The 26,246-nt window shown below is 41.8% G+C and overlaps 1 protein-coding gene across 1 annotated transcript in view; it reads left to right on the top strand.

Moving 5' to 3' along the window:
* LOC103257640 (exocyst complex component 4) overlaps positions 1-26,246 on the top strand; it is a 230,683-nt gene that overhangs the window by 145,810 nt on the left and 58,627 nt on the right. Inside the window, exon 5 of the mRNA XM_008055332.2 lies at positions 22,876-23,017. Coding sequence (XP_008053523.2) covers positions 22,876-23,017 — 142 coding nt within the window. The remainder of the gene's footprint in view (positions 1-22,875; positions 23,018-26,246) is intronic.

Genomic DNA, 26,246 nt, shown 5'->3' with positions numbered 1-26,246 from the left:
TTTACATCAGAATCCTGGCCTTCAGTATTAAAGAAAAGAAAAGAAAAGAAAAACCCCAGCTAAGTTGAAGAACCAACTGTATTTTTCTCTCAGGCTTTTAAATATAGTTTCACCAGTGTAGGCTTCTCTGGTTCAGGATTGCTAGCCATGGAGCAAATACCCCAAGAGACTCCAGTTCCCAAATGACATCTGCACATGCCCTTCCTGTTCCTCATCTGATGCCTTCTCCTTGTACTGATTCTCAGATTGCTTCTGAGTCTTTAAGAAATGGCTCCTGAATGAAGAACCCCCAGAGAAGCTGGTGAATGGCTGAAAAAGACATCAGCCCTCACTGGACAGTCTTTGTGAGCCATGGATAGAGTTTATCGGCCCCTGGCAATGCCGTGTGTGTCTCAGTGGCCTGGGCTCGCATCTCGATTCTACATGGATGGGAAAGGTTTGGAGGACCCTGGCAAGTGGAAAGACACCTCGTCATCAGGGTTGCCATGAAGGGCTTGGCGAACGGGAGATTGCCTTCTCTGTGTTGATTGACTTCTCTGTGTTGTAGAAGTCTAATAGCATTTCAGGGTTGTTAGGTTTTTAGAAAAATATTTCCAGCTCACATCTGGGCTCTTATGTAAATATGTATGTACAAGGATACATATATTTATATTTTCATATAATATGTACTTTTAGAGGACTGTTTTGCCTCTTTTTAATTTAGTTTTTTACAAAATAATTTAGAAATGTTTCTTTTTTATGATGAGGCAAATTTTCTTAAGGTGGGATATTTGCAGCAAATTAACAGAAAACAAACATCCTTTCAAGGAGCCATTGCCTCCTTAAAAGTGCCAATTTCCCTGTGAAATGTGTGCCTTCCTACAGAGGCAGTGAGGAGTACCCCAGGCAGCTCCAAAGAGACAGTTCATTACTGCTTAGTGTACACACACCGTGAAGGACATTAATTTACAAAATGAAAAACTAATAGCGTGTTCAGCTAGCCCTTTATCCCCAGTGGCACACGCTGTCTTATCTGTGGCATTTACTCAGCTGCCGGGACCATGCCCAGCCCCACCTCCCAAGCCACACTGGGCATCCCTCCTCTCCTCACTGGAGTGAGTGCTCTTGGGGCCAAGGACATGATGCAGTTGTTGTGTCTGTTGTAAATGTCCTTTCCTTTGACTTTCTGGTGTGTCCACAGCAGATGCTCTCTGGCCTGGACATTGGACCTTGAGCTGCAGTGATCCATTGGCTACTTCTCACAGCCATTCTGAACTTATCAGAAAGCTGGTGTCTTTATTCCCATCTTACATACGGAAAAAATGAAGCATTAAAGGTTAGCAACAGAGCTGGAATATTGACCTGAAAGTTCTATGCCTTCATCAGACTAACAGGAAACTTCACCCTGCTTCTCTTTTTCCTCCTTGTATTCTGTGCTTTTCACTCTTTTAGGACTCTTCATTGTAGACAGCTAGCCTGTCCACTGCATTTATGACTTATACGTTCTTGTGTGATGGAACCCATGTACAACCCTCCATCTGAGGCACAGAGCAAAGATGCATTTGCTTCTGGAAATCTGTCTTGGTGATTCCTGGACATGCTTTCTACTTTGTGGATTAGAAAGTCCCTTACTTGTCTTTCTTACCATTTAAGTTGTTTCCTTACCCAATAAAAACAGGCATAAAGACATGTTAACACTCTTGAAGAATCATAATTTCTGCATGAAGTTCAAAGTACTTGTGAAAACATAGTGGTAGGATGTGCAGAGGAAGGGTCACTTCCACAGCTGTATATTTAAATGAAGCAGCACCCAGGTAAACATTGCAAATGCAGAAAGTCAGGGATTTTACTCTCTACCTTAGGGAATTTTTTTTTTTTTTGGTCATTTTGTGTGTTATAGGTTGTTTGAGTTGCAGAGAATGAGGCAGTGCTGAAAACTGTGTTACTTGGAAAAGGAAACATGGTTTTCCCATTTCTGCCTCTGACCTCTGACCCTCCTACTGCGTTCACTGTCTGTCCCCCTCTTCATCCTCCACCTGCTCCAGTTGGCATCCTTATCTAGGAAACCAACACACATACAGTCAACTGGACGGTCACAATGGTTACTTACACAGGGATTCATAAACCCTGCATTGGGGGAATTTGTCCAGTGAAATGAAACGAGACCAGTGAAGCACTGTCTCAGGGGCCATGAAGAAAGATCAGTTTCGTTTATCAAGTAGCATAGTGTCAGCTCTACGCCAGGCCACGGGGACAGGACACAGGCAAATAAGACCCAGCCTTTGCCTGCAGGGGGCTTAGAAGGACAAGATGAAAGTACTTACCCCAAAATGTGATTTGGCAGCTGTGGAGAAAGCAGTACATGAATGGGATATAGGATGTAGCCATCTTGAAGGCCTGCAAGTACTGGGGAAGGCTGTCTGGAGAAGATGGTCTGTGAGCTAATTCTTGAAGGATGGATAGTAATTAGTCAGACAGAGAGGGGATACAAGGTCATGTTGTGAGTGATAAACTAAATTTTAAAAGGAAAGGCTACGAAGTGAAAGAGAATATGATGAGTTCAGGGTGATTTGCGTGTTCGTAGACTGGAGCTTAGGTTCGCTGTAGGGGAGCAGCAGGCAGTGAGGCTGGAGATGGAGCACGGTGACTGAGATCTGTTTGGAGGACAATGTCAAGCTGCTGGAAGACTTTAGACATAAGAGGGGCGTGATCAGATGGGGTTTGGGGATGATTTCTCCAGCAAGACTAGGGGATGAATTGAGAGGAATATAATTCTTGAAGCAAAGAGATTGTCTAGAAACCTGGTGCATAATATGGGTGATAGATGGTGAGGGACTCGTCTTAGTCTGTTTTGAGTTGCTGTAACAGAATGCCTGAGACTGGGTAATTTATAAAGAACAGAGATCTGTTTCTTACAGTTCTGGAGGCCAGGAGGTCCAAGACTGGCAGAGGGCTTCATGCCGCATCTTCCCATGTTAGAAGGTGGAGAGGGAGAGAGAGGGGCCCAGACTCGGCCTTTTGTAATGAGCTTGTGTCTGCTATCCTGGCCTTAATCCGTTCATGAGGGTGGAGCCCTCATGGCTTAGTCACCTCTTCAGACTGTTGGGGACTAAGTTTTCAATCCAAGTTTTCTGAGCAACACATTTAAACCATAGCAGACTGCACCAGGTAGGGTTGAATTGAAGAGATATTAAGGAATAAAATAGGGTGTACAGGAGATGGAGCCAGCAGTGGTATTTCCAAGATCCATGTCTGTAACTGGGCACACCAAGACTATGTCCAGTCCTGCACTAGAATGTGGAATTTTTATGCCAAATTTGCTAAAAAGTCATTTATGAAACTTTACCTGTATATCACAGATAGATAGTACAGCTTAAATCTAAATACAAGCAACTCAAGGAAACTATCCAAATTATGCAGCTGAACTACGACTGTATTGCATAAGATTTTCTTAGGATATACTCAGTTGATTCATAGACATCTCTTCTAGTATAAAGTAGTAATGTTATTTGATCTGTAATACACAAATCTACTCCCAGATATTCTACTGCTAGAAATAGCAACACGGACTCACTTGACTGTCATTTTCTTCATGCCCTGTATTCATCCCATGTTGGGAGGTAGAGTGAAACTGGAGTTCTGTTTTGGGGCTATCGGGCAAAATTATAATCCGCTAACCATCTAAAAAGGATCAGCACAAGGTCAACGAAGCCAGTTCCCACACTGGGCTATAAACTTCTGATCGCCCCTAAAGTAACTCAGCTTGTTAGTAGTCCATGTGAAAGGTTTAGTGAAGGTAAAGGTTGATGCTACTAACTGAAATAAAATTATGGGATTCTGTATAAGTTTCATTGGGAATTGACTCTTCTGCTGATTTTGCAAGTATTTGCATCTTTGCTGTATGTATAATGCTTTCACCTAAAATTATGATGAAATACCAGATGGACCATTTGCAGCAACCAAGTAAATTAAAAGCCTAGGTCAATTCCTGTACCTTTTGTGTTTTGCATTTCACAGGAGGAAAGCACAACTATTTAGCAACCACCCTTGTTAATAGGTTAAATGTGGGGAATGTTTTATGAAAATTCTCTTCTCTGAGGAGAAATTGCAAATAATATTCAAATAAAGACAAAACAAGCAAGGGAGAAACAAGTGATGTTATTATTATGAAAGCATACGGCATGTGGCTATGTGTAGGTGCAGAGACAATGTGAAACAGATGGGCAGTGAGAGGGCGTGGGTGATGTTCTTGCCATAAGCGATGGCACTGGCTGGTGATAGGAAGAATGGGAGGTTCCAGTTGACTTGACACTTGCCAGAAGTATCATCCAGCTGACATAACACATTAGTCAAGCTCTTGGCTCACATTTTGGAGGATTTTTCTTCTTAAGAGGGAGGAACCCTCTTATTGGAGACCCAGTATTCTGTACATAATTCTGACCAAAATGAAAATTCTACTGGAAAAGTAAAAATTATATTAATCTTTAGAGAATGCTATTATGTCATATGGGAGCTTACACAGCAGAGAACATGAATACCAGGCATAGTTAGATGTTTTAATTTTTAGAAAGTTAAATTTTCAGGCATTTGGAGAAAATATAGAGCAATGACATGATCAGAACCTATCAAAGGGAATATAATTCATGATGAGAGATGGGAGACTATACAGTATAAAATTTAAATTATAAAATACTAAGTAATTTTAACAAAAATAATAGCAAACACATTCTATGACAGAGTGTATTCTAAAATATACACACATATATATTCATTTTCACAATAACCCAGGAAGTAGATATCGTCATCATCTTCATATTTGCATACTGGGAGACTAAGGCACAGAAACGTGAAATAACTTGTCCAAAGATGTACACCGCTGTTAAGTAGGGGAGCCAGAACTTGACCTGCTCAGCATGCCTTCACAGTCTGTGCTTTTAACCACCACACTATTGTATAGCATCCAAAGAACTCTGCAGAGCTCACATAGAAGAATATGTCTTCTAAAAATGAAGGAATAATGACTCCCAAACAGAACTCCTGTTTCACTCTGTCACCCAAAATGGGACATCCACAGATGCGTGTGTAGCGGGCATGGTGTCAGGTAAGTGATGGTCGTCAGAGATGCTGAAGACAACAAAACACAGCGTGGGGCTATGTTTAGGCACAGAAGGAGCACGAAGCGCTTCACGAAGGTGAAGTGGTGGACATGCTGTCAAGACTGTTACTGGCTCACTTAGAGCAGGCAGGACCTGCGCTTCACATGTAGGGACAGGGCAGGTTGTGGTGAGGGGGGGTGGTGAGGAAAGCGCCTGATGGCACCCAGCTTCTTTAAAGCTGAGCTCTTGGATTCCTTGATCCAGAGTACCAAGGACATCTGCTGAATTTGAACAATTGTGGGGCATGCAAAAGGTGACAGGATACCAGATTCCAGTTCATGTTCCTATTCTTAGAACAGGGTGGAAGAAGAAATTCTAGCACCTGTACGCTAAACAGTGGTCCCCAGAACCAGTATGGTTGTTAGCACATAGAAAAGAATGTGACGAGTGCCGGGACCCACTATGGTTACAAGAGGACAGTGGCCTGGTGCCCAAGGGCTGCTGAGAGGGGCTGGACAGAACTTGCCTGGCAGGGAACAGGGCACGTGTCCCTCTGATTAGTGATCGGAGACTACAACTTGCCACAATCTCAAATGCCTATGTTTAGTTTCCAACTAGCTGTGACTGTATGTTTCAGCTTAACGCTTAGGTTCTGTCATACTTACCCATATCAGCTCATTGTTTTTTCGGAAATCAAATCCTACTCAGTCAACCCAGCAGAATAAGATGTAGACCTTTAAGAGTGTTCATTTTTTGAAAAGTGCATGTTCTGATAAATGAGCCTAGGAGCAAGGAGAGCTAAGCTCTTCTGCTTCAGCACGTGGTTCCTTGTCAACTTCATACCTTTAACTTCATTGCCAGAGGGTTGGGGTCTAGGCTGTGGAGTCCTGAGGTGGTGACATGCTTAGTGTACTCGTGAGCTTGGGGTTTGTCTAGAAGATGCATCAGTATGATGCTCTGCTGCACCACAGAGACACTTCTCATCACAGCTGGCCCTCCTGAAAATCCCTGCCTTTGAGGTCACAGCCTTGCACTAAAGGGGAAAACTCTGCTACAGTCGTTGAGTGCAGCTTCAAGCTGAGTGCCCTTGCCAAGGAATCTGTTTTGTTGATATCTACTTCTTTAACCTAGGATTTACTTAGAAAATAGTAGAGAAAACCTTGGTACAGTTTTCTGAAAATTTAGAAAGCAAAATGGTCCTGTGAAGTATCTTCTGGAGGAAAGGTTGAGTCCACTTTGCAAGGGAGTCTTGGATATATTGTTGAGAATAAGAGCCATTGATAATCTGCTCAGTTCTCAGCAAACAAGCAAAAAATACAATACTAGAATTCATGCAACTGAAGTAATCGAAAGAAAGGAGAAAGCAGATCATTTGTTTCCAAAGAAATATTGTGTGCGTGAATTTCCCAGCTACTCATCCCAGCTAATAGAAATCGTACCATAAATTGAATGGTTTGGCTTTTACCCCCACTTTGACTGGCTGCAGGGAGTGGAATGTGGTGAGGACCTGTTTGCTGTAACCAAATTCTTCCTTTTCAAGGGCAGTGTTTGTAAACAGCTTTTTTTTTTAGCAGCAGAATCCTTTCTTCCAGCAGAATTTTACTTCAGATTCTGAATTGAATAACAAACAAAAGGGGAGCTTCTCTGATTAAGGTGGGGGAGAGGGTAAGACAGAGAGAATGGAGAGTGAGGAATGCTAAGTTAAGTTTGTCCCAAAGCTGCCTCTATACAAACTTTAAGTTTGGCCTAAAGTGTCTTGCTAGGTAGCAAGCTGCATCCTAACTTGCGATGTAAACAGACTATAGCCTTTCTTGGAACAGGTGACTGAGTCCCAGCCAATCCCAGCAACCGCTCTTCTGTCCATCACAGGCAGCCAGCAGCTCAGACCGGTTTCTAGTAAGGCCAGTTCTGAGCTTCTACCGACAGCTGTCCCTGGCCGCTTCCTTTTCTCCAGTTGTGATGAGAGGTGCCTCTGTGGTGCAGCAGAGCGTTAGGAAGCACTTGGGTCTGAACTGCTGTACTCTCTAGAATCGCAAATAAAAGCCTATTAAGACCTAAGACCTACGTTTGTAGTAATTTTGTCCTTCAGGAGAGATCAGGAACTCTGCGGGGCCCTCCTGAAAATCCCTGCCTTCGAGGTCACGGCTTGTACTAAAAGGGACCCCAGGGATTCCTGGGGACCCGTCCTCCTTTCATACTCCCAGAGTTCTTGAGATATGAAGTGCCACAGCTCAGAAATGGCCCATCTGCCAAGGCTTCCTCAGGAACACATAAACTATCTCGGGTATTTCAAGCCAGAGGAAATTTAGCACAGGGAATAAGATGTTTTAAAAATTGCTGAGACCAGGCTCGGTGGCTCAGCCTGTAACCCCGGCACTTTGGAAGGCTGAGGCAAGTGGAGTGCCTGAGCCCGTGGGTTCGAGACCAGCCCAGGCACCTTGGGGAGACCTCGTGTTTACAATAAAATAAAAAATTAGCCAGGCATGGTAGAGTGCGCCTGTAATTCTGGCTACTTGGAAGACCTGAGGCGGAAGGAGCGCTGGAGCGCTGGGGTGGCCGTGAGTGTGCCACTGTACTCCAGACTGGGCGACAGAGTGAGACTCCAACTAAAAAAAAAAAAAAAATTGCTGAAAGGACTTAGACACCCACTGGAAGGAAGCGAAAAGCAAGGAAGCTAGCTGCTGACTTTCCAGAAATCAGGACGTGCAGCCCTCCACCGCACAGAGGCAGCTGTTGGGGTGTTCTGATGGCTGCCGCAGGCCTCTTCCCGCCAGCTACGAGCCTCTTGCCCACCACAAAGCAGGAAGGCCGTCCCATCCCTCTGTCTTGCACGCCTTCTGAGATTGCCTCCCAGAGGCAGGATCGAAGCCCATGCCCTGCTAGAGAAGCTGGCTAGTGTCCCCTTGCTCCAGGACAGTGGCTGGGATGACGCCAAGTAGACAACAGCAAAGGGTGTCCACAGTCGTGCTATAGTGAATGGTCTAGGGTCATAGGAGGGTGAACGTGCTTCCAAGAAAGCAGATAAAACAGCAAGGCTCCTGTGGCAGTAATAGAGACAGCATCTTTCCAAAATAACCCTGACTCGGTGTGTCTAGCCTTCAGAGAAGCCTTATATGTCTGTGTCTTTATGTGCATATTAAAATAATTTACAACCAATTTCTGTCCCTTCAGGTGACCATAACGCCATTTCTATCATTTCAGGTCAACATTTCGCAGGTGTCAGTAATGGCTATTTAGATTCATGATCATTGCTCCCTTGACTATTCCACGTGGAGTACCACTCATGTATTCTTTTTCCTTTCTCCTCACAGTGTCTTTGGCAGAAAGGAAATAAACTGTGGCCATGAAATAAATGCTGATGTAAAAAATGAACAAAAGCATGACTGCTCAGATCCTGTTTGAGTAAGGTGGACCTGAGCTCTCAGATTCATGAACAATGTCAAGGCTCTGTTGACTATGCTTTTGAATTACTAAAACGATACCAAAGTTCACGTTGTTAAAGAACCAAGCTCCACAGACATCCTTTCCTTGGAAAGACATATCTCTGCAATCTCTCCCTCAAAATAACGTGAAGACCACTGCCCTGCCTCCTCCCATGCTGCCCTGTGCGGCCGTCCTTGCTTTCCTACCAAACTTCTGCCCACGTCACGCCTGCATGAAATGCCATCTCTACTTCTGATCTGGCAACTCTGGAGAAAGTCGCTCTCCTCTTTCTGTATATGAAAAGGCAAGATTTAAACCTGCCACCTTAATTCCTTTTTTCCCTTGCGTGTCTTCACTGATTTGAACATTGCCAGAATCCTGTACTGTTGCATACTTTTGTGATTCCTTATTTTAGGTTCAAAATATCATGATCTTACACAGCATAAATGTTGTAATGTGTTGATCTGTCATTTCCTTTCTTACCATTAGCCCACGGCTCTCAGATGTCTTACAAGGTCTTTGGGCAAGGGATGATTCTAGGACTCCTGCTCTTCCCGAAGTTTAATCAATAATAACTCAGGCTTGGGAGGTGCCCTCGTTGTTTTAGATGCCTTGTGTTTTATCTCACTGAACCCTTAGGATGACCCCCTAAGGCTGAAAATGTTGTCACTCTGATTCACAGGTTTAGTGATTTGCCCAAGGTTATTCACTTAGTAAGTGTTGAATCAGAATTCAACTACTACTTTCTGGGCCAATCCAAGAGGAATGTTGTAGACAGGAAAATTGGATTCACAGTTGATAAAAGAATACGCATGTCCTTGTACTTAGAGAAAGATACTTAGATTTAGAGGTAATGTCCTGAAATTATATAATCTGCTGATAGATAAAGTATTTTTTCTCTATGTAGCGTAACCTTAACTAAACACAGATTATTAATATTTTGGCTTTTCGGAAATTTTATTCTGGAAGCATCTGTATAAACTGTTAATTATTTTAAAAATTATATGGCAAACTGGAATTGATGTGTGAATAGTATTCATATGTTATTAGTGTATAAAGAGAGAAATATAGTCACATATTATTAACCTTCACATGGCATCAGTAAATATGTGGATCACACCGGCTCATCAATTCAGCTTGCACAGGAAGTATCTTACACCAGAGAGATGAAAGGGGAGGTACTTGGCTGTTATCCTTACCGAATGCTGCGAAGTGGCCACACTTGTCCTCACCAAGTAGAAATTGTCTTAGCAAGATTTATAACAGCAAATCCAGCACTGTGTCATCCACAAGTTAGTTCTCTCTCTATTTCTTCCTTTCAGCATGCACCAAAGGAGCCCCGGTCAGTTACATGGCTAGTCACAGTGATGGCCTCTGTGCTTGGTGGCAGGGTCAGCTACTTCTTCAGATAAATCAGCTGCCTGTGTGTTAGCCACACAGCAAGCGGGTCCAAGTGGTCGTGGCTTCTAGGATTCTGCCTGTTTTCCTCTGCAGTCTTGGCAGCTCCTAGGTTATGCCATCAAAAAAATAAACCTAGTCTGATTGTTCCAGTGCCAACATAACACCAGGATACTGAGGAGAAGGATACCGTGTTTTGTTATTTAAGTTTTTGTTCAGCATCCTGTTGGATAAATAATACTTGTAGCTGTAGTAATAGTAATAGCCATGCACTGAGCACTTATGTGTCAAGTACTATTCCAGGCCTTGATGTATTTTCTTATTTAACCATCAGAATCCTGTGAGGTAAGTAGGAAGCGTCTACATTCACAGATGGGGACTCTATTATGGGGAAGTTCTTCCAAATAGTGTATGAGGAAGTCAGAATTGGGTCTGTCTGTCTCCCAAGGGCACCTTCCTGCTTACTGTGCTTGGTACTTACTGCTGGTTCCACAAAATACGTTCTGTGTTGGGGACACAAAGATAAAAGGGAGGTTGTGCCTACACTCAGTCAAGAAAAAAAGATTATTTCTCAACTCAGGTCCAAATATATGAGTGATACAGCTGCCTGGAAAGGAGACCCATGAAAAAAGTCACCTGAATAAACTTCGATGGAAACAGAGGACTTTAGTCCAGCTCCTGCAGCTCTTTCCTGTTCATGGCACTTGTTTGCTGTGTCCTTTGGGGCGCATGCTGTGTTTCTGCCTTGTTCAGTTTCACCGTTTGTAAATGGACCTGATGTTTCTAGTTTACTCAGTACATACACCATTCCCCAAAGCCCTTTGAAGATTTACAAATGCTGAGCTAAAAGGATCCTGTCTGAATACATGGACAAATGTTATTGCTCTGCCATGTAATATTTTTGCCTCTAAAATTCTCTAGAAGCCTAAATCTGTGTCACTTATTCACCTAAAATACATGGTGAAGTATTTGTTAATGCTTTAAGGTACTCTTTGATGCGGGGTTTTACAGAAACAGAAGGCTTACGAAGTCCAGCACAGCTTCACAGCGGGGCTTTCCCCTTGGCCCCTGCACCCCCACTCACATCCCCTTTCATATCTGGAGGAGCTGAATTGGTCACACTGCACGCCTTTCCAGCAGATGATGAGGTTTTTACCAAGCCTCAGGCAGGATTATTTGGAATAAAGGAAAAAGTCGATAATGATGCTCTCCCTCATGACTGAGGTCTGCCCTATCAATCACAGGTATAGAAATCACATGTCTATGTGGGCTTGCCCTGTGTGTAGGTAGGCTTCCCAGGCTGAATGCTTTAGGGGACCTGGGTCTTGCTCAGACTTGGGACCACCAAGCACTGTTTCATGAGCGACTAGGTGCAGTTTTCTCTCTATGGAGCTGTGTGGTGTGTAGTGTATACTGTTGGCTCAAAAGTAGCCTTTTATCCTGCAGTAGCCTAGGAAACAACTGTCCACTTTTACCTTGGCTCTTACTTGTGTTTTGCTCTTCAGAATGGGCCTTATACAAATCTTCTTTGTTCTTTCTATGTAGTTTGATATTTGGAATAATTCTTCAGTTTCAGATGCTCGTGCCCTTTCGGTAGCTTCCGCGTCTTACCCTGAAGTGGTATAATGTTCCAGACTAATGAACTATTTGGAAGACATTAGATTAAAGGCGTTGTGAAAAAATTATGAAAAAAGTAAATATAAAACTCTTTGATTTATCTTTAACTTGAAGACTAAATTCAACTGGCATTATCACAGTCAGTTGAACGTAAGATCTATACACTGTGAGCAATGCCAGGAAGAAACTATTATTTTTGTTATCATAGATTGCAGTCTACTAGGGAATGCTGTAAGCAAATACAGTGAAAGGAGAGATGTGCTAAGTCACAGAAGAGAGGCAGTATGTTCCCAGCATTCAAAGGATGCTTCTTAGCCTGGTGGCAGGCAGAGTGCAAGGTGCCATATCCCCCATGTGGTCCTCATCACAACTCTAAGTTGTGTGTTTGAGGAAAATAAGGCTTAGGGTTCTTAAGAAATTCATTCTAGAGGTAATGAAAAGCAGGGAGAGAGTATGGCTTCATAGAGATGAGCATTTCTCTTAAGTGGCCTCCTTGAAATTATGTTCTGTTTCTTTATAAGAATTTGGTTTTCGGTCTTTTGCTGGGAGCTCATAATAATACATTCTCAAACAAATGTTATGAACATCTAAGACATTAAGCTGGTCTGTGAGTAGAATAGACACTATATTTTATTCCCCAACAAGTTACTGTCTGTTTTTTAGGTAATACATGACACATCAGAGGAGGCGTTCTAAGGAACAAGAGAAGTTATATTGTCCTTAGTCTTATGACCAATAGGGGCAAAAGATCTAACACATGATCATTTATATAACAAATGGCACCATATAAAAGAAACTAGGTCTCTGCCTTCTATACCCACATATAAAGTGTTCCCCCTGTGAGAGTTACTCATACCAATTTGGTCATTTTTGTCATACCCAACCAAATCAGAGTCAAAGAGCCAAGGGAGGGGAAAGTGCATGGGGATCACAGCACCCCCTCCAGGAATTAAGTTTTTCACTAGCCCAACTGTTGGGGTGGCCTGCTGTAACTCTAAGCCTGGTTTTACCACCATCACTCACCTGTCAGCGTTGCCAGCTCCCAAAAGCTTCTCCAGTGCCATGAGCCTTCTTTCAAAATAATACAGAATGTTATCTCTCTAATAAAACTCCCAACCTTCTCTTTGCTCTGTGGACACAGCAGACACTGCTTGGTCCATGTGTGCGCCCCAAGCTGCAGTTTTCACTTCCCAAATAAAACATCTTAAATTTAAAGATTCATCTTTATGTTCTATTTCACTTTGATACCTCTGTGTTCAGGAAGCATTTTTTGTTTGTTTGTTTATTTGTTTTTAATTTAAATACATTAGCAATTAGGTGACCAAAGTGTAGAAGACTAAATGTGAATGAGATGCCTTCCCTCATACTCCAGTTTCCACATTCTCATCACTTTCTTTCACTTTTCCTTGCCCCAAGTCTTACTAAATCACTTCCTTGTGCCTGTAAGAGTGAACAAGAGAGAGGAAGTGCGGAAAATCTGGGAATTTTTGCTGCCCGGCTACATGAATAGAAAGGTGTCATGTCTCAGAGAGCAAGTTCTGTTCCCAGGGCTGATCCTCCATGTGTGTGTGTGTTCGGGGTGGGGGTGGGGGGTCTAATCTGAATAACATACAGTACGTCCCTGTACTTGGCAGTCAGAATTCTACTGGTCAAGAAACAATGTCAGTCAGTACATTGGTTTTCAAAATCTGTTGACTTGGCTTGTTCAAACCCACCATTTCTGGGCTCCATGAAAAGAGATAGTTATTATTCGAGGAAAGAGGGGCCATTGCTTCTGAAACAGGAAGGAAGTGAAGAGAGCTTTCCAGACATGTTTCTTAGATGAGACCAGTCCTTCTGTAGACACATAGCAAAAGAACTTAAAACTAGGGTATGGATGGTTTGGAAGGTGGAAAAGAACAACTCATTGTGTGAATTGATAAGAGAGGCAGAAGCCGTGGAATGTCAGATGAGCTGGCTTTGGAAGATGTGTCTCAGGATAGAGAGAGTGACCTAAAGAGTCACCGTGAAATTGTAGTTTGGAGTAATGACTTAGATAGAAGTGGACGTCTCAATTCCAAGAAAGTTCAAGTTAGATGGTAATAATGTGATAGATACTTTAGCATGTGATGATCACCTTCCATTCCAAAGGCCAGTAGACTTATAAATAGATAAATAATGTATTTAACAAACAGTAAGTACCTACAGTGTACAAAGCATTGTGGTAGAGGAAGGTTAGCTTGTAAAGGTTTGCAAATAACTCAAGGCAACGAATACAAAGTAGGGAAAGTGTACAAAGAAGTTATGAGGAGTAAGGATAGAGCTGGCAGGCATTGAAGTTCCAACTTGGAACTGGGGTGTTGAGTATCTGACGCTTATAAACCCAACCCCAGTTTCAGGCTTGATAGTAGCATGTCCCTTAGGCATCTTGGGAGAGGAAGGGGTTACGCGGCAGTCTCCTGTCACAGATCCCACTGACTTTGTAAGCCCCATGCGTTCATGTCCCAGGCCTAATCAGCATTCCTACTGTTATTTTTTTTTTAAGTGTTCAGCCAGGGGCCAGCATCAAAGGATTTCAGAATCATTACAAGACCTGATAACACATTGTGGTGGGAGTAAGGAAGGTACTATAACTACAGTGACCTAAATAGGAAAATTGAAGATTCAAAATTAAATTACGTTATCCCAAGTTAGAATAGAAATCATTATGTGGTATCTGTCACCTCTGTAAAAACAGGAAGAAGATTCAGAAATAATTTTTATACCAAAATTTGATCTTCTAAAATGTTTCCAGTGAGAAAACCTCATGGGTTCATTCCTTGGTGTCTTTTTCTATCTTCTAAAAAGTTTGAATTTCTTTTCCTGCCGACATAACCATCTTCCTCTTTTCAATTGATCACTTTCATGACAGTTGATACAAGTCAAAGCTAATACTGTACCAATTTTAGATAATATTGCAGATGCACAAGGACATTCTCATATGAGTCAATTAAAGAAGTCACAGAGGCAACAGTAAGTTGCCATTGAAAGTGTAGCAGCTGCATCCTTGAAAACAGATGCTCTTCTGGGTCTGAATGAGTCCAATTTTAACTAATTTTAAGACCTAAACAGATTACAGTCTGGGTAATATTCGGATGTGGAGCCACTTGAGACATCCTAATGTCCTCAGCTGATTGCTCCTCCATGACAGTTGGGATGCTGACTTGCCTTGAGAAATACTGCTGGTGGTTCACATGCCAGGATCTTATATCAACAATAAGGAGGGACCCCAGGTCTCAGTGCTGCAAAGTGTATAGACAGCCCCTGAGATTTAAAATAACATGATTTCTAGGAGAAGAAGTTGGGCGGTAGAGATTGCCCAGAACTGCTCTGAACTTTGTTTCTGTTACATTCCTGGGGAGCCCAGGAAACCAGCTGTAATGAGCTACTTTTCCACACCCACTCTTTCCCAGATTATACTCAGGAAACTCAGGAGAAAGTTATAGTTGTAAACACCCACTCTTTCCCAGATTATACTCAGAAAACTCAGAGAAAGTTATAGTTGTGATCTGGAGGGAGACATAGTTAATGGACTATAACTACTACACTAGAATTGTGTGGAGAAAAGCCATCTAGAAGAGCCACTGATCTGAGCCACAGAAAGCATGAATAGTTTTGAAAGAGGAATAAGAACCATCAAAGATATGGAATCATGAGTCAGCACAATATGTTTAGAAAATTTGCTTCAAAAAGCTGGTAGGTCAAGGGGCCAAGGCTGGGGACAGAGTAAGTTGGAGTAAAGGAGAAAGTGGTGAGAGACAGACGCTGGAGGGTGGGGCAGAAGCCAGAAATCCTGGGAATCCTTGCTATGGCACTGGGACTGAATGGCATGAGGAATGGGAGCAGTGATGTACTTACACAGGAAATTAACGTAGATTTGTGTTTTAGATAAATAATACAATGTATCCGACTCGTACTTAGATGAAAGGGGGCCAGGCAAGAAGCAAAGATGCCTGTGGGAGACCATTGCAGTAGCCCGTGGAAGAGATGAGGTCTAAACCAAGAAAGTGGCAGTAAATATAGAAAAGAGAAAATAAAAATTAAAAAAATATTTAGTAAATAAAATTTACAGAAGTCAGTCTTTGCTGGAGAGGAGAGAGTCAAAAATTATACTCAGAGTAGCAGCTTAAAATCCTAGATGGATGTATCATCTACAGAAAGATAATTCAGGATGGAGAACAGATGTTAAGGAGCGATAATTAGGTTAGTTCTGAACACATTGCATTTGAGATGCCTATGGGATGTACAGGTAAAGATGTCTTGCAAATAGTTAATCAAATGAGGTTTAGGAGTCATCATTTTACAGATAATAGGATGAACTATGAAAATGGATGACCTCACTCAGAGCATAGTGGCAAGTAAGAAAGATCAATAGAGGAAAAAAATCCCTGGGAACACCAGCATTTATGGGTGGATGAAAGGAAAAAGGTGCAGTGAAGGAAACGTCAGAGAGGTCAAAGAACACCCAGAAGAATACGGTGATGCATAAGCCCAAAAAAGACATCATTTCAAGATGTAAATGGCCAGTGAATTCAAATGGAGCTGAGAGCCTCTGTGGGATTGGGTCTGAAAAAGACCCAGTGGGTGCTAGAATATCGTTGATGGCCCTTATCAGAATAATTCTAGAATAAAAAGATGAAGGCAGAAATCAGATTGTGGCACATTGAAGAGTTAATACAAGACACACCAGAGAAAGCGAATGTTGACAATTCTTTTGGCGTCCTTATAAGAATCAGGTCCTCATGAGAGAAGCGATGGGGAGTGGGTCAGAGAGAGGGCCTGAGGAGAGCCGTGTGGACTTGGAAACGCTGTGAGAAAGGGAAGGAGCCAGCCATGCACTTGTGAAGGATTGACAGGTGGTATGAAAAGCTGCTCTTTGGATTAAAATCCAAAACATTTTAGTGGAAGCAATCATTACCTTTTTTTGTATTGATGTGTCATTGTACATATTTTGGCCATACATGTAGTATTTTGACACATGCATTCAATGTGTAACAACCAAATCAGCGTAACTGGGACATCCAGCACCTTCAACATGTATCTTTTGTTTATGTTGCGAACATTACAGTTCTTCTCTTCTAGCTATTTTGAAATGCACAATAAATGACTGTTAGCTATACAGGCCCTACTATGCTATCAAATACTAGAATGTGTTCCTTCTACCTCACTGTATTTTTGTCCCCATCAATCAACTTTCCTCTTTCCCCTTCCTCCCTTTCCTTCTGAGCCTCTGGTGATCACCATCCCACTGTCTACCTCCACGAGATCCCCTTTTTAGCTCCCACATGTCAGTGAGAACATGTGATGTTTCTCTTTCTGTGCCTTGCTTTTTTCAGTTAACACAGTGACTTCCAGTTCCATTCATGTTGCTGAAAATGACAGGATTTCATTCTTTTTTAATGGCTGAGTAATATTTCATTAGGTACAAGTATGTACCACTTTTTCTTTATCCATTCATCCGCTGATGGATTCTTAGGTTGATTCCGTGTCTTGGCTATTGTGAATGATACACTGACTTCCTTTCTTTTGGATATACACCTAGCGGTGGAATTGCTGTAGCATGTGGTAGCTTTATTTTTAGTGTTTTTTGAACCTCCATACTGTTTTCCATAGTGGCTGTACTAATTTACATCCCTACCAACAGAGTGCAAGCATTCTTCTTTCTTCATATCCTTGCCATCATTTGTTTTGTATTTGTTTTTTGCTTTCTTCCTTTTTTTTTATCTCTTTGGTAATAGCCATTCTAACTCGGGTGAAATTATGCCTCATTGTGGTTTTGATCTGCATTTCCCTGATGATTAGTGGCATTTAACATTTTTTCATATACCTCTTAGGCATTTGGATGTCTTCTTTTTAGAAAAGTCTACTCAGGTCTTTTGCCCATTTTTTAATTGGATTATTTGGGGTTTTTGCTATTTGGTTGTTTGAGATCCTTATATATTCTGGTGATTAATCCTTTGTTGGATGGATAGTTTGAAAGTATTTTCTCCCATTCTGTATGTTGTCTCTTCACTTCGTTGATTGTTTCTCTTGCAATGCAGAAGCTTGTCACCTTGATGTAATCCCATGTGTCTGTTTTTGCTTTTGTTGCCTATGCTTTTGAGGTCTTAACCAAAAAAATCTTTTCCCAGACCAGTGTCTTGTAGCATTTCCCCAATGCTCTCTTCTGGTAGTTTCATTGTTTCAGGTCTTACCTTTAAATCTTTGATCCATTTTGAGTTGACTTTTTTGTATGGTAAAAGATGAGGATCTAGTTTCATTCTTCTGCATACAGATAGCCAGTGTTCTCAGCACCATTTTTAAAGAGACTGTGCTTTCCCCAATGTATGTTCTTGGTACCTTTGTCAAAAATGACTGTAAGTGTGTGGATTTATTTCTGTGTTCTCTATTCTCTTCCATTGTTCCATGTGTTCGTTTTTATGCCAGTACTAATGCTGTTTTGGTTACTATAGCTTTGTGATACAATTTGAAATCAAGTAGTGTGATACCTTTACCTTTGTTCTTTTTGCTCAGGATTGGTTTAGCTATCTGAGTCTTTCGTGGTTCCACACAAATTTTAGGATTTGTTTTCTAGTCTTCACAGAATTTATTTTCTAATTCTGTGTACAATGTTATTAGTATTTTGATAGAGACTGCATTAAATCTGTAGATCACTTTGAGTAATATAGCCATTTTTAAAGTATTATTCAATTTAACAATATAATTCTTCCAATCCATAAGCATAGGATAACTTTCCACTGTTTTGTTTCCTCTTCAATGTTTTTATCAGTGTTTTGTTTTCCTTGTAGAGATCTTTTATTTCTTTGATTAAATATATTCCTAGATATTTTTATAATTATTGTAAATAGGATTTCTTTCCAGATTTCTTTTGCACATTGATTGCTGTTAGCATATAGATAGATATCCTACTGATTTTTGTATGTTGATTTTGTATCCTGCAACTTTACTAAATTTATCAGTTCTAAGAGTTTTTGGGTTAAGTCTTTAGGTTTTTCTAAATATAGTATCATGTCTTTTGCAAACAAGGATAATTTGACTTCTTCCTTTTCAATTTGGATACCCTTTATTTCTTTCTCTTGCCTAATTGCTCTGACTAGAACTTTCAGTACTACAGGGAATAAAAGCATTGATACTTGTTTTAGTCCAGATATTAGTGGAAAGACTTTCAATTTTTTTTTGTTTGGTATATTAGCTGTGGACTTGTCATATATGGTTTTTATCATGAGTTGTGTTCCTTCTGTACCCGATTTGCTGAGGGTTTTTATCATGAAGGATTGTTGAATTTTTATCAAGTGCCTTTTCTGCATGTATTGAGATGATCATATGGTTTTTGTCCTTTATTCTGTTGATATGATGTGTCACATTTATTGATCTGGGTATCTTGGGCCAACCTTGCATCCTGCTTGATTATGGTAATTGATCTTTTTAAAATGTTGGTGAATTTTTTCGTTAGTATTCTTGCATCTGTGTTTGTCATGGATATTGGCCTGTAGTTTTCTTTTTTGTTGTTGTTGAGCCTTGGTCTGGTTTTGGTATTAGGGAACAGTCTCTTTTGTTTTCCTTTAAAGGATGAGCTATACAATTGACCCAGAGTAACACTGGGTTTTAAGACAGTTTGAGTGAAAGAAGAATATTCAAGGAGGTTGAGGTTTCTGGCGAAAGTGTAGTTAAGAGGCTCAACTGTGCAATCCATGCCAAGGACCTATTCTACTAGGAGAAAATGAAGGGATTGCGGAGTTAATAATAAATAAGAGGGTATAAGAGAGTTAAACAAATAAGGTTTTGATCTGAGAAGATAATAATTAAAACTTAAAATTTCAGAGACTAAAAATAGACTTTAACTTTATTTTTTTTAATTTGCAGTGGTTTGAAGAGGTACTTGTTTTCCTAATATAGCAAGAAGTCTGAAAGCAAGCAGTTGCTGGTGTTGGCCAGTGGTTCAGCAGTACTTAGTTCAGTACTTAGTTCTTTGATTCTTAGTCTTTCCCTCTTATAGCAAGATGGTTACTATAGCCTCCGGTATGACATGCAAATTAGGAAAAGGGGGGAAAGAAGGAGAAAGGAGTAGCACCAACTTTAACTCTTTTCTTTTATCAGGAAAAACAAGACCTCCCAGAAACCACAGATGACTCTACTTAGGGGATCAGGAGATAGACCAAGACACATGCTCTAGCAACAAACAGGGCTGGGAGCATAAACATTTAGCTTTCCAGAGTCTACAGTGAAGTGAGCGTGGGAGAAGGGAATTGGAAATGTCTACTAATTCACCAAAACAGCAATGACTGCTCCAGAGATCAATGTTCACCTTCCTCATATAGACTGATCAATTTATGTAGTAGAAAAAGCCACAGTTACCCTGACATAAACAGCTAGGAGACTTAAAGATGCATGGTTTATGCAGTGGCTATCAGAGGAACAAGGATTATCATGAATGATCTGATGTCACCCTCCCCAGTATTAGAAAAACAACTCAAAGTGCATGTCTTCATAAAGTAACCAAGTACCAATATTTTTAAAGTCCAATACCTGTGGGGTCTGCTGATACGAAGAGTGATACCTGAGATAAATGTATAACCATGTAGCCTCCAAAGGATGCGTACAAATGTGTGTGTGTGTTCCCAGTAACACATACATATCTTAACTGTAATCTTCCATGCAAATTCTGTGAGCTTTGCCTTTTTGTGTTTCCATTTGACATTTAAGAGCTAATTTATTGTTATGTGTTGTCTTACTTGCCATGCTTAGCGTTTCTTTACTCAATATATTTCTTCGTGTTAAGAAAACTTTGTAAATTTCAGGGAGCTCCTGTGCATTCACATGCCAACTTTGCAGTAGAGCTCTGGGCATGATTTTCTGTGTTACTTTAATATATTGTTACGTGTTTGCTATAGATTGTAGTCAAATGAAATGCACAGCGTGCTACTATTCAGATCTTGCTCATCACAAGTTTTACCTTGGCAGCTAATCTTGCCATAGATTTACTCTACTAGGATTTTCGTTTTGAGTCAGGGTCTTACTGTGCCACCCAGGCTGGAGTACAGTGGCATGATCATGGCTCACTGCAGACTTGGCTTCCTGGGCTCAGGTGATCTTTCTGCCTCAGCCTCCCAAGTAGCTGGGACTACAGGTATGCACCACCATGCCTGCCTAATTTTTTTTATTTGTGGTAGAGACAAGGTCTCATTATATTGTCTTATCTTCCCGCCTCAGCCTCCCATAGTGCTAGGCATACAGGCGTGAGGTTTTTTTTCCTTTTTTTTTAATTTGTAGTTTGACAGTTGTCAATAGCCACGTGATGATTTACATATTTATATAATAGGAGAGGGAAATCTTTAGTTTCTTGGTAGGATTTGTCCTGAATACTTTTGATGGAATTTGGTTGATTAGTATAGCTTTGGACCTCAGACCACGAGTGAGATATCAAAGTCTGATTTCTGCTGCTTCTCACCTCATAGATAACTCCCCATGCCATAGTCAGTGTCACATGAGAGGAAGCCAAAGGCTGAAAAGTCCTAAAATGCTTTGAAACATCATAGCAATGTTGCTTACCACTGCCTGCTCCATGGAAACGTCCTGAAGGCAGTGCTCTTGCCTTGCCATCAAACATAACTAGTGCTAACATCAGAGGGGAAACGCAGTGTCGTGTGGCTAGCCTCCCACAGATCATCAGGAGACATGAGGATGATGACAAGGGCGGTGTCATTTAAATTCTGCATGGCCACATTCCCTTCCTCTCACATGTCAGCTTTCCCGAGCAACATGTGTTTTTATGTTTGACGTGTTATTTTATTAGAGTCTGGTTCCACAGAACTGGATCTCGTAAGTCTGGATTGTCAATTGTCTACCTGGGCCCTCTCTGGGCTTGGCAACATCTAAGCATGGAAGTTGCATGGAAAGGCCATAGCCAACACTGCAGCCTGACCCTGGCTCCCAACCTGGGAGGAAACAGCCTCTTGAGTTGGTCAGTGATGCTGCACACATCCCATGTACCTAAGTCCAGGGAGCCCTTCTTCCAAAAGACTGTATCCTATGAAAGAGAGGAGGATTTTCAGGCAAAATAGCAAAAAATACTGGAAATAGAACTTCAAAATGGATGTATGATTTTGTAACTCTATTGCTGCTGTAATTAAGCTTAAGTGATAACCTGCAGAAGAATAGTAACCGCTGCCTGTGTTTCTTATGGACATTGGTATTGGATGAATGTTATGTGCTGTAGTTCTCTATCACCTATAGTAATTCATTCAACACTGTGGTATAGGTACTGGTATCCCCTATTTCACAGAGTAGGAAAATAAGGCAGAGAGAATTTAAATAATTAGCTCTTAGTCACATAAAGTAGGCACTGGAGACTTAACACCAACCCTTGAGGCTGTAGAGAGCAAAGAGATATTTTGGATGAGATTACCAGATTATTGTTGGTGACCTTTGAAAAATTTGTGGGAACTGGAAGTCCAGAAATATGCAAATGTTGTTAAACATTTTTATAAATTATTTTGGGGAAATATAGAAGATAGCTTTATCAGAATTTCCAGCCAAACCCTGTCAGGGCTTTTAGATATAAATGGCCTGGCCATAAGATATAAATGAGTGAGAGGGGTACGCAGCACACCACCCCTTTCACCCCAGTTTCTAGGCTGCAGAACAAGCAGAATGGCGCCTGGAAAAGGGAGCTGGTCGTTCTCTCTAGACTTGGTCCTGAGTTCTACATTTCAAGGGAAATATAGAGAAACCAGAATGTGCTGGTTGGTAATTTTGAGAATTATAAAACGACTCAATCCAATCACTGGACAAATGGTTGAAGAACAGTGGCCCTCTAGCCTGGAAGAGGGAAGACTTCAAAAAAGTCCAAGGAGATATCTTCAATATTTGAAGTACTGGCACATGTGATAAGGGTTGCCAAGTGAGGTTGAAGCCAGTCATTAGAAGTTGGTAAGACAGAGACTGACTTGGTGTAAGATGGCCAGATCTTCAGAGCTGGAGTAAGCTGCCTCGAAGGGCTTGAGTTTCCCTTCAGCAACGTTTGTGTGAGTGTATGGTCTAGCTGAACAGTCCTTGAAGGTGCACAAAACACACAAGCGCAGACCAAGCGGCCAGGCCATACTCCAGGGAAGGCCACTCCAATTCTGAGGCTCTGGTCAATTGATTCATGACCGTCTGCTGAGCTTCTGGGTTTAATCAAGCATAGAAATAGTCTAATGTGTCTTGGACTTCTCGTGCTGTCAACATCATCAGTATTAGCCAAGTTGGTAAGAACAGCAAGATGAAGAGAGTCATGTATCACTGCAAAATCATCTGTAGGCAGCCAATGAAATGATCGGTGTTTTGTCTTCACTCCTTTTTCCAGTGCCTTCTCCTGCTCAGGACAGCCACGTGAATATAGATCTCCCCCCAGTATCAGAGCAGATCACTCAGACCCTGAGCGAGCTCGCCAAGACATTCCAGGAGATGGCCGACCGCTGCCTGCTAGTCCTGCACCTGGAAGTGAGGTAGGGCACAACTGAGCACAGGACTTGGCGATCTGGATGCATCAGGGTTCCTAAGCCACTTGTTTGTTTCTGGAGAGGATCATCATAATTTTTGGCTCCTATGATTGATTTTTGTCCTTTTTTTAATACCTAAAGTGATGATGATGATGATGATTGCCTTAGCTGGTCATTCTTTTTTTGTTTGTTTGTTTGAGTTGGAGTCTCACTCTGTCACCCAGACTGGAGTGCAAGGCACACTCCCGGCCACCGCAGCCTCGACCTGCTGGGCTCCAGCGATCCTTCTGCCTCAGCCTTCCAAGTAGCTGGAACTACAGGCATGAGCTACCACACCCAGCTAATTTTTTTGATTTTATGGTAGAGATGAGGTCTCACCAAGTTGCCCAGGTTGGTCTCAAACCCGCGGGCTCAGGCAATCCACTCACCTCAGCCTAGCTGGTCATTCTTAAAGTATGTGAGTACATGGAATATTGTGACCGAGGGGATTCAGACCTGGCATGGCTTATAAAGTCAGAATGATCTGGACTGGAATGTCCATACCATCTGACTAACAATCTTAGGTCGGTTAATTAACTTGACAAACCCTTGGTTTCCTCATCTTAAAAATGGCCATTTCTAACTTATGGAGATTTTATCAATTAAATAATAAGTAGCACAATTCCAGCCATGTAGTAAGTGCTCCAAACATGGTAGCTTTGCAGTTATGGTAACTTCATTGCCGCTGATACTTTCACTAAGGCACTCCAGTAGTCAAGGAGGGTCACATTCGAAAAAGAGGGAAGCAGGTAAAATGAATTGTAACACCTTATTTCAGTGATGTTATATATCCAAAATATTGTTTCAGCATGTAATAAATGTAATGACTGTATCTTGCACTTTTTGCTTGTTTTGCCCAGGCAGCACATCACAATTTGAATTGGCCACACTTCAGGTGTTCAGTAGCCCACATGGCCTGGCGCTGTCACACTGGATAGTGCCTGGGAGTACCTGGAGGGGATTAGGAGGAGGGGTTGTAGTTATTTATTTATTTTAATTTGGAATCTCCCTCACCCAGGCTAAAGTGCAATGGCACAATCATGACTGACCACAACCTTGGCCTCCTGGGCTCTGGTGATCCTTCAGACTCTGCCTCTGGAGTAGCTAGGGCTACAGGTACATGCCACCATGCCTGGCCAAATTTTTTTTTTAAGAGACAAGGTCTTGCTACATTGCCGTCTGGTCTTGAACTCCTGAGTTCAAACAATCCTCCCATCTTGACCTCCCTAAATGCTGGGATTTACAGGAATGAGCCACAGCGCCTGGCTGGATTTTTACATTTTTTTTGTTTTTTAAGATAGAGTGGTCAGAGGAAATGTGATAAAGCAAGTAGAAGTCATCTGTACGAAGAGCTAGAGGAAGAGCATTCAGGCAGAGGGAGCCACACTCACAAAGGTCCTGAGACAAAACCAAGCGTGGCTTTCCTGAGAGTGGAGAGGGGCCTGATAGGCTGTAGGCTGAGGATCAAGGTCGGGGGGGGGCGGGAGAGGAGCAGAGGGGGATGCAGGGGAGGTGCAGAAGCCTGACTGGGCCTTGTGAGATCACGAAGGATGTGTTTCAGGGTCTTACAGACCAAGTGAATGGTTCAGACGTCATAAATATTGTGACATTAGGATGACACTGGAGGAATTTAAGCAGAGGAGAGATGGTATCTAATTAATGAACATGTGTAAAGATCACCCTGGCTGCTGTATGAAAAGGGATTGCAGGGAGAACTAGGAATGGAAGGGGGAGGGCAGCTGAGGGCAGTCGTGGGCACCGAGGTGACAGAGGTGGGGTGTGGCAAGAACTGGATTTGGGACAGGGCCTGGCAGTAGAGCTGACAGTGTGCTGATAAACTGATTGGGCACATGGGCCAGTGGCAGTGACAGGAAGGACTCGGGGGAACCACCTGCCCTGGGGCCAGAGGCACTGTGGGTCTCAGGCAACGAAGACTGAGGTGCAGGTAGAAACCAAGCTTCCCTCTTGGGAGCGTCCGCTGGTAATGCCTGTAACATCTAGGCAGTCATGTCAGACACGTGCTTTAAAGACCTCAGGATCAGAAGGTGTATGCTATGGCCATACATTCTGTTCTGTGTTGCTCTGAAATGTTACTAGGGATAATAGAATATTGCATTTTTCACCTGAAGCCTTTACTAGACTTAGGTTTTTAAAATGTCAGTAGGACATTGGTTGACAGGCGATCCTCTAGAATACGTTGGGATCCAGTTGGAAGCTGGATTTCCTTCAGGGGTGTTGCTGTCACTCCTGCAAGTGCCTCTTGCTTTTAGCCCTTCCTTACCTTGCCCAGCAAGTCACCCTGTACTGCGTGTGAGCACCTTGCAAGAGGCACAAAAGAAAGAGCAATGCAGGTTTAGGATCTGTTTTGCTCAGCATTATTTCTGATCTTATTCTTTCCATTAATCTGTCCCGAAATAAAGACTCTATATATTTTCTGATTTGTCTTATAATTTTTAGTTTGGGTTTTTATTTATTTACAAGTGGACTTTAAAATAAATCAGGGGTTTTCTGTGAACAGATATATGCAGTGGATAAAGGGAAATAAACACACCCAGTGGTATTCTGTTACCTGGGTTGCAAAGAAAAATAAAAGAATACCCAATTAATATCTATCACAACTCCTGGAATTCATACTATTGATTGTGTGGTTACATGACGTGTTCTGTATTCAGAACTGTCTACTTATACTGTAGTTCGTTCCAAATGGGATATTTGCAACACATTTGCGTAAGGTCTTTTCAGTCCTTAGCCCTGTTCTGCCCTTATGTTTTTGTATCTTGTCAACACTATTCTTAATAATGCTGCACATGCCTTAGTCATTATTTATTAATTTTACAAGAAACTGCACTTTCACACCTGTTGCTATATCTCCTTCAACAATAGTCTAAAAACAGAAAAGGATATTTTAAGAATGAATCACAAGAAATATTGAATTTCAGATTCCTGGATACAGAATTATCTTGACTCTTACTGAGAGCAGTAAACGTGTATGTTTCTAAATTAAGGTCCCTCGTTTCCTCGTGTGCCGTAGTTTCAGCATTCAGGTTGCCTTCTTCTGAGCACACCTCCTTCATCTCTGTTCCTCTTGGGTGTGGTCCATAATGTAGCGGAGAGCTCCACAGAGGCTTCGTGAAGGAATGTGGGACACTTATCTCTCTTTGTCACATTGACAACTCTTTGGTCTGTGCAGTGCTGA

The sequence above is a fragment of the Carlito syrichta genome, unplaced genomic scaffold (assembly GCF_000164805.1).
Source record: "Carlito syrichta isolate Samal-C Ts95f unplaced genomic scaffold, Tarsius_syrichta-2.0.1 Scaffold301825, whole genome shotgun sequence".
Lineage (NCBI taxonomy): Eukaryota > Metazoa > Chordata > Mammalia > Primates > Tarsiidae > Carlito > Carlito syrichta.
This window is presented reverse-complemented; position numbering and strand designations above follow the sequence as displayed.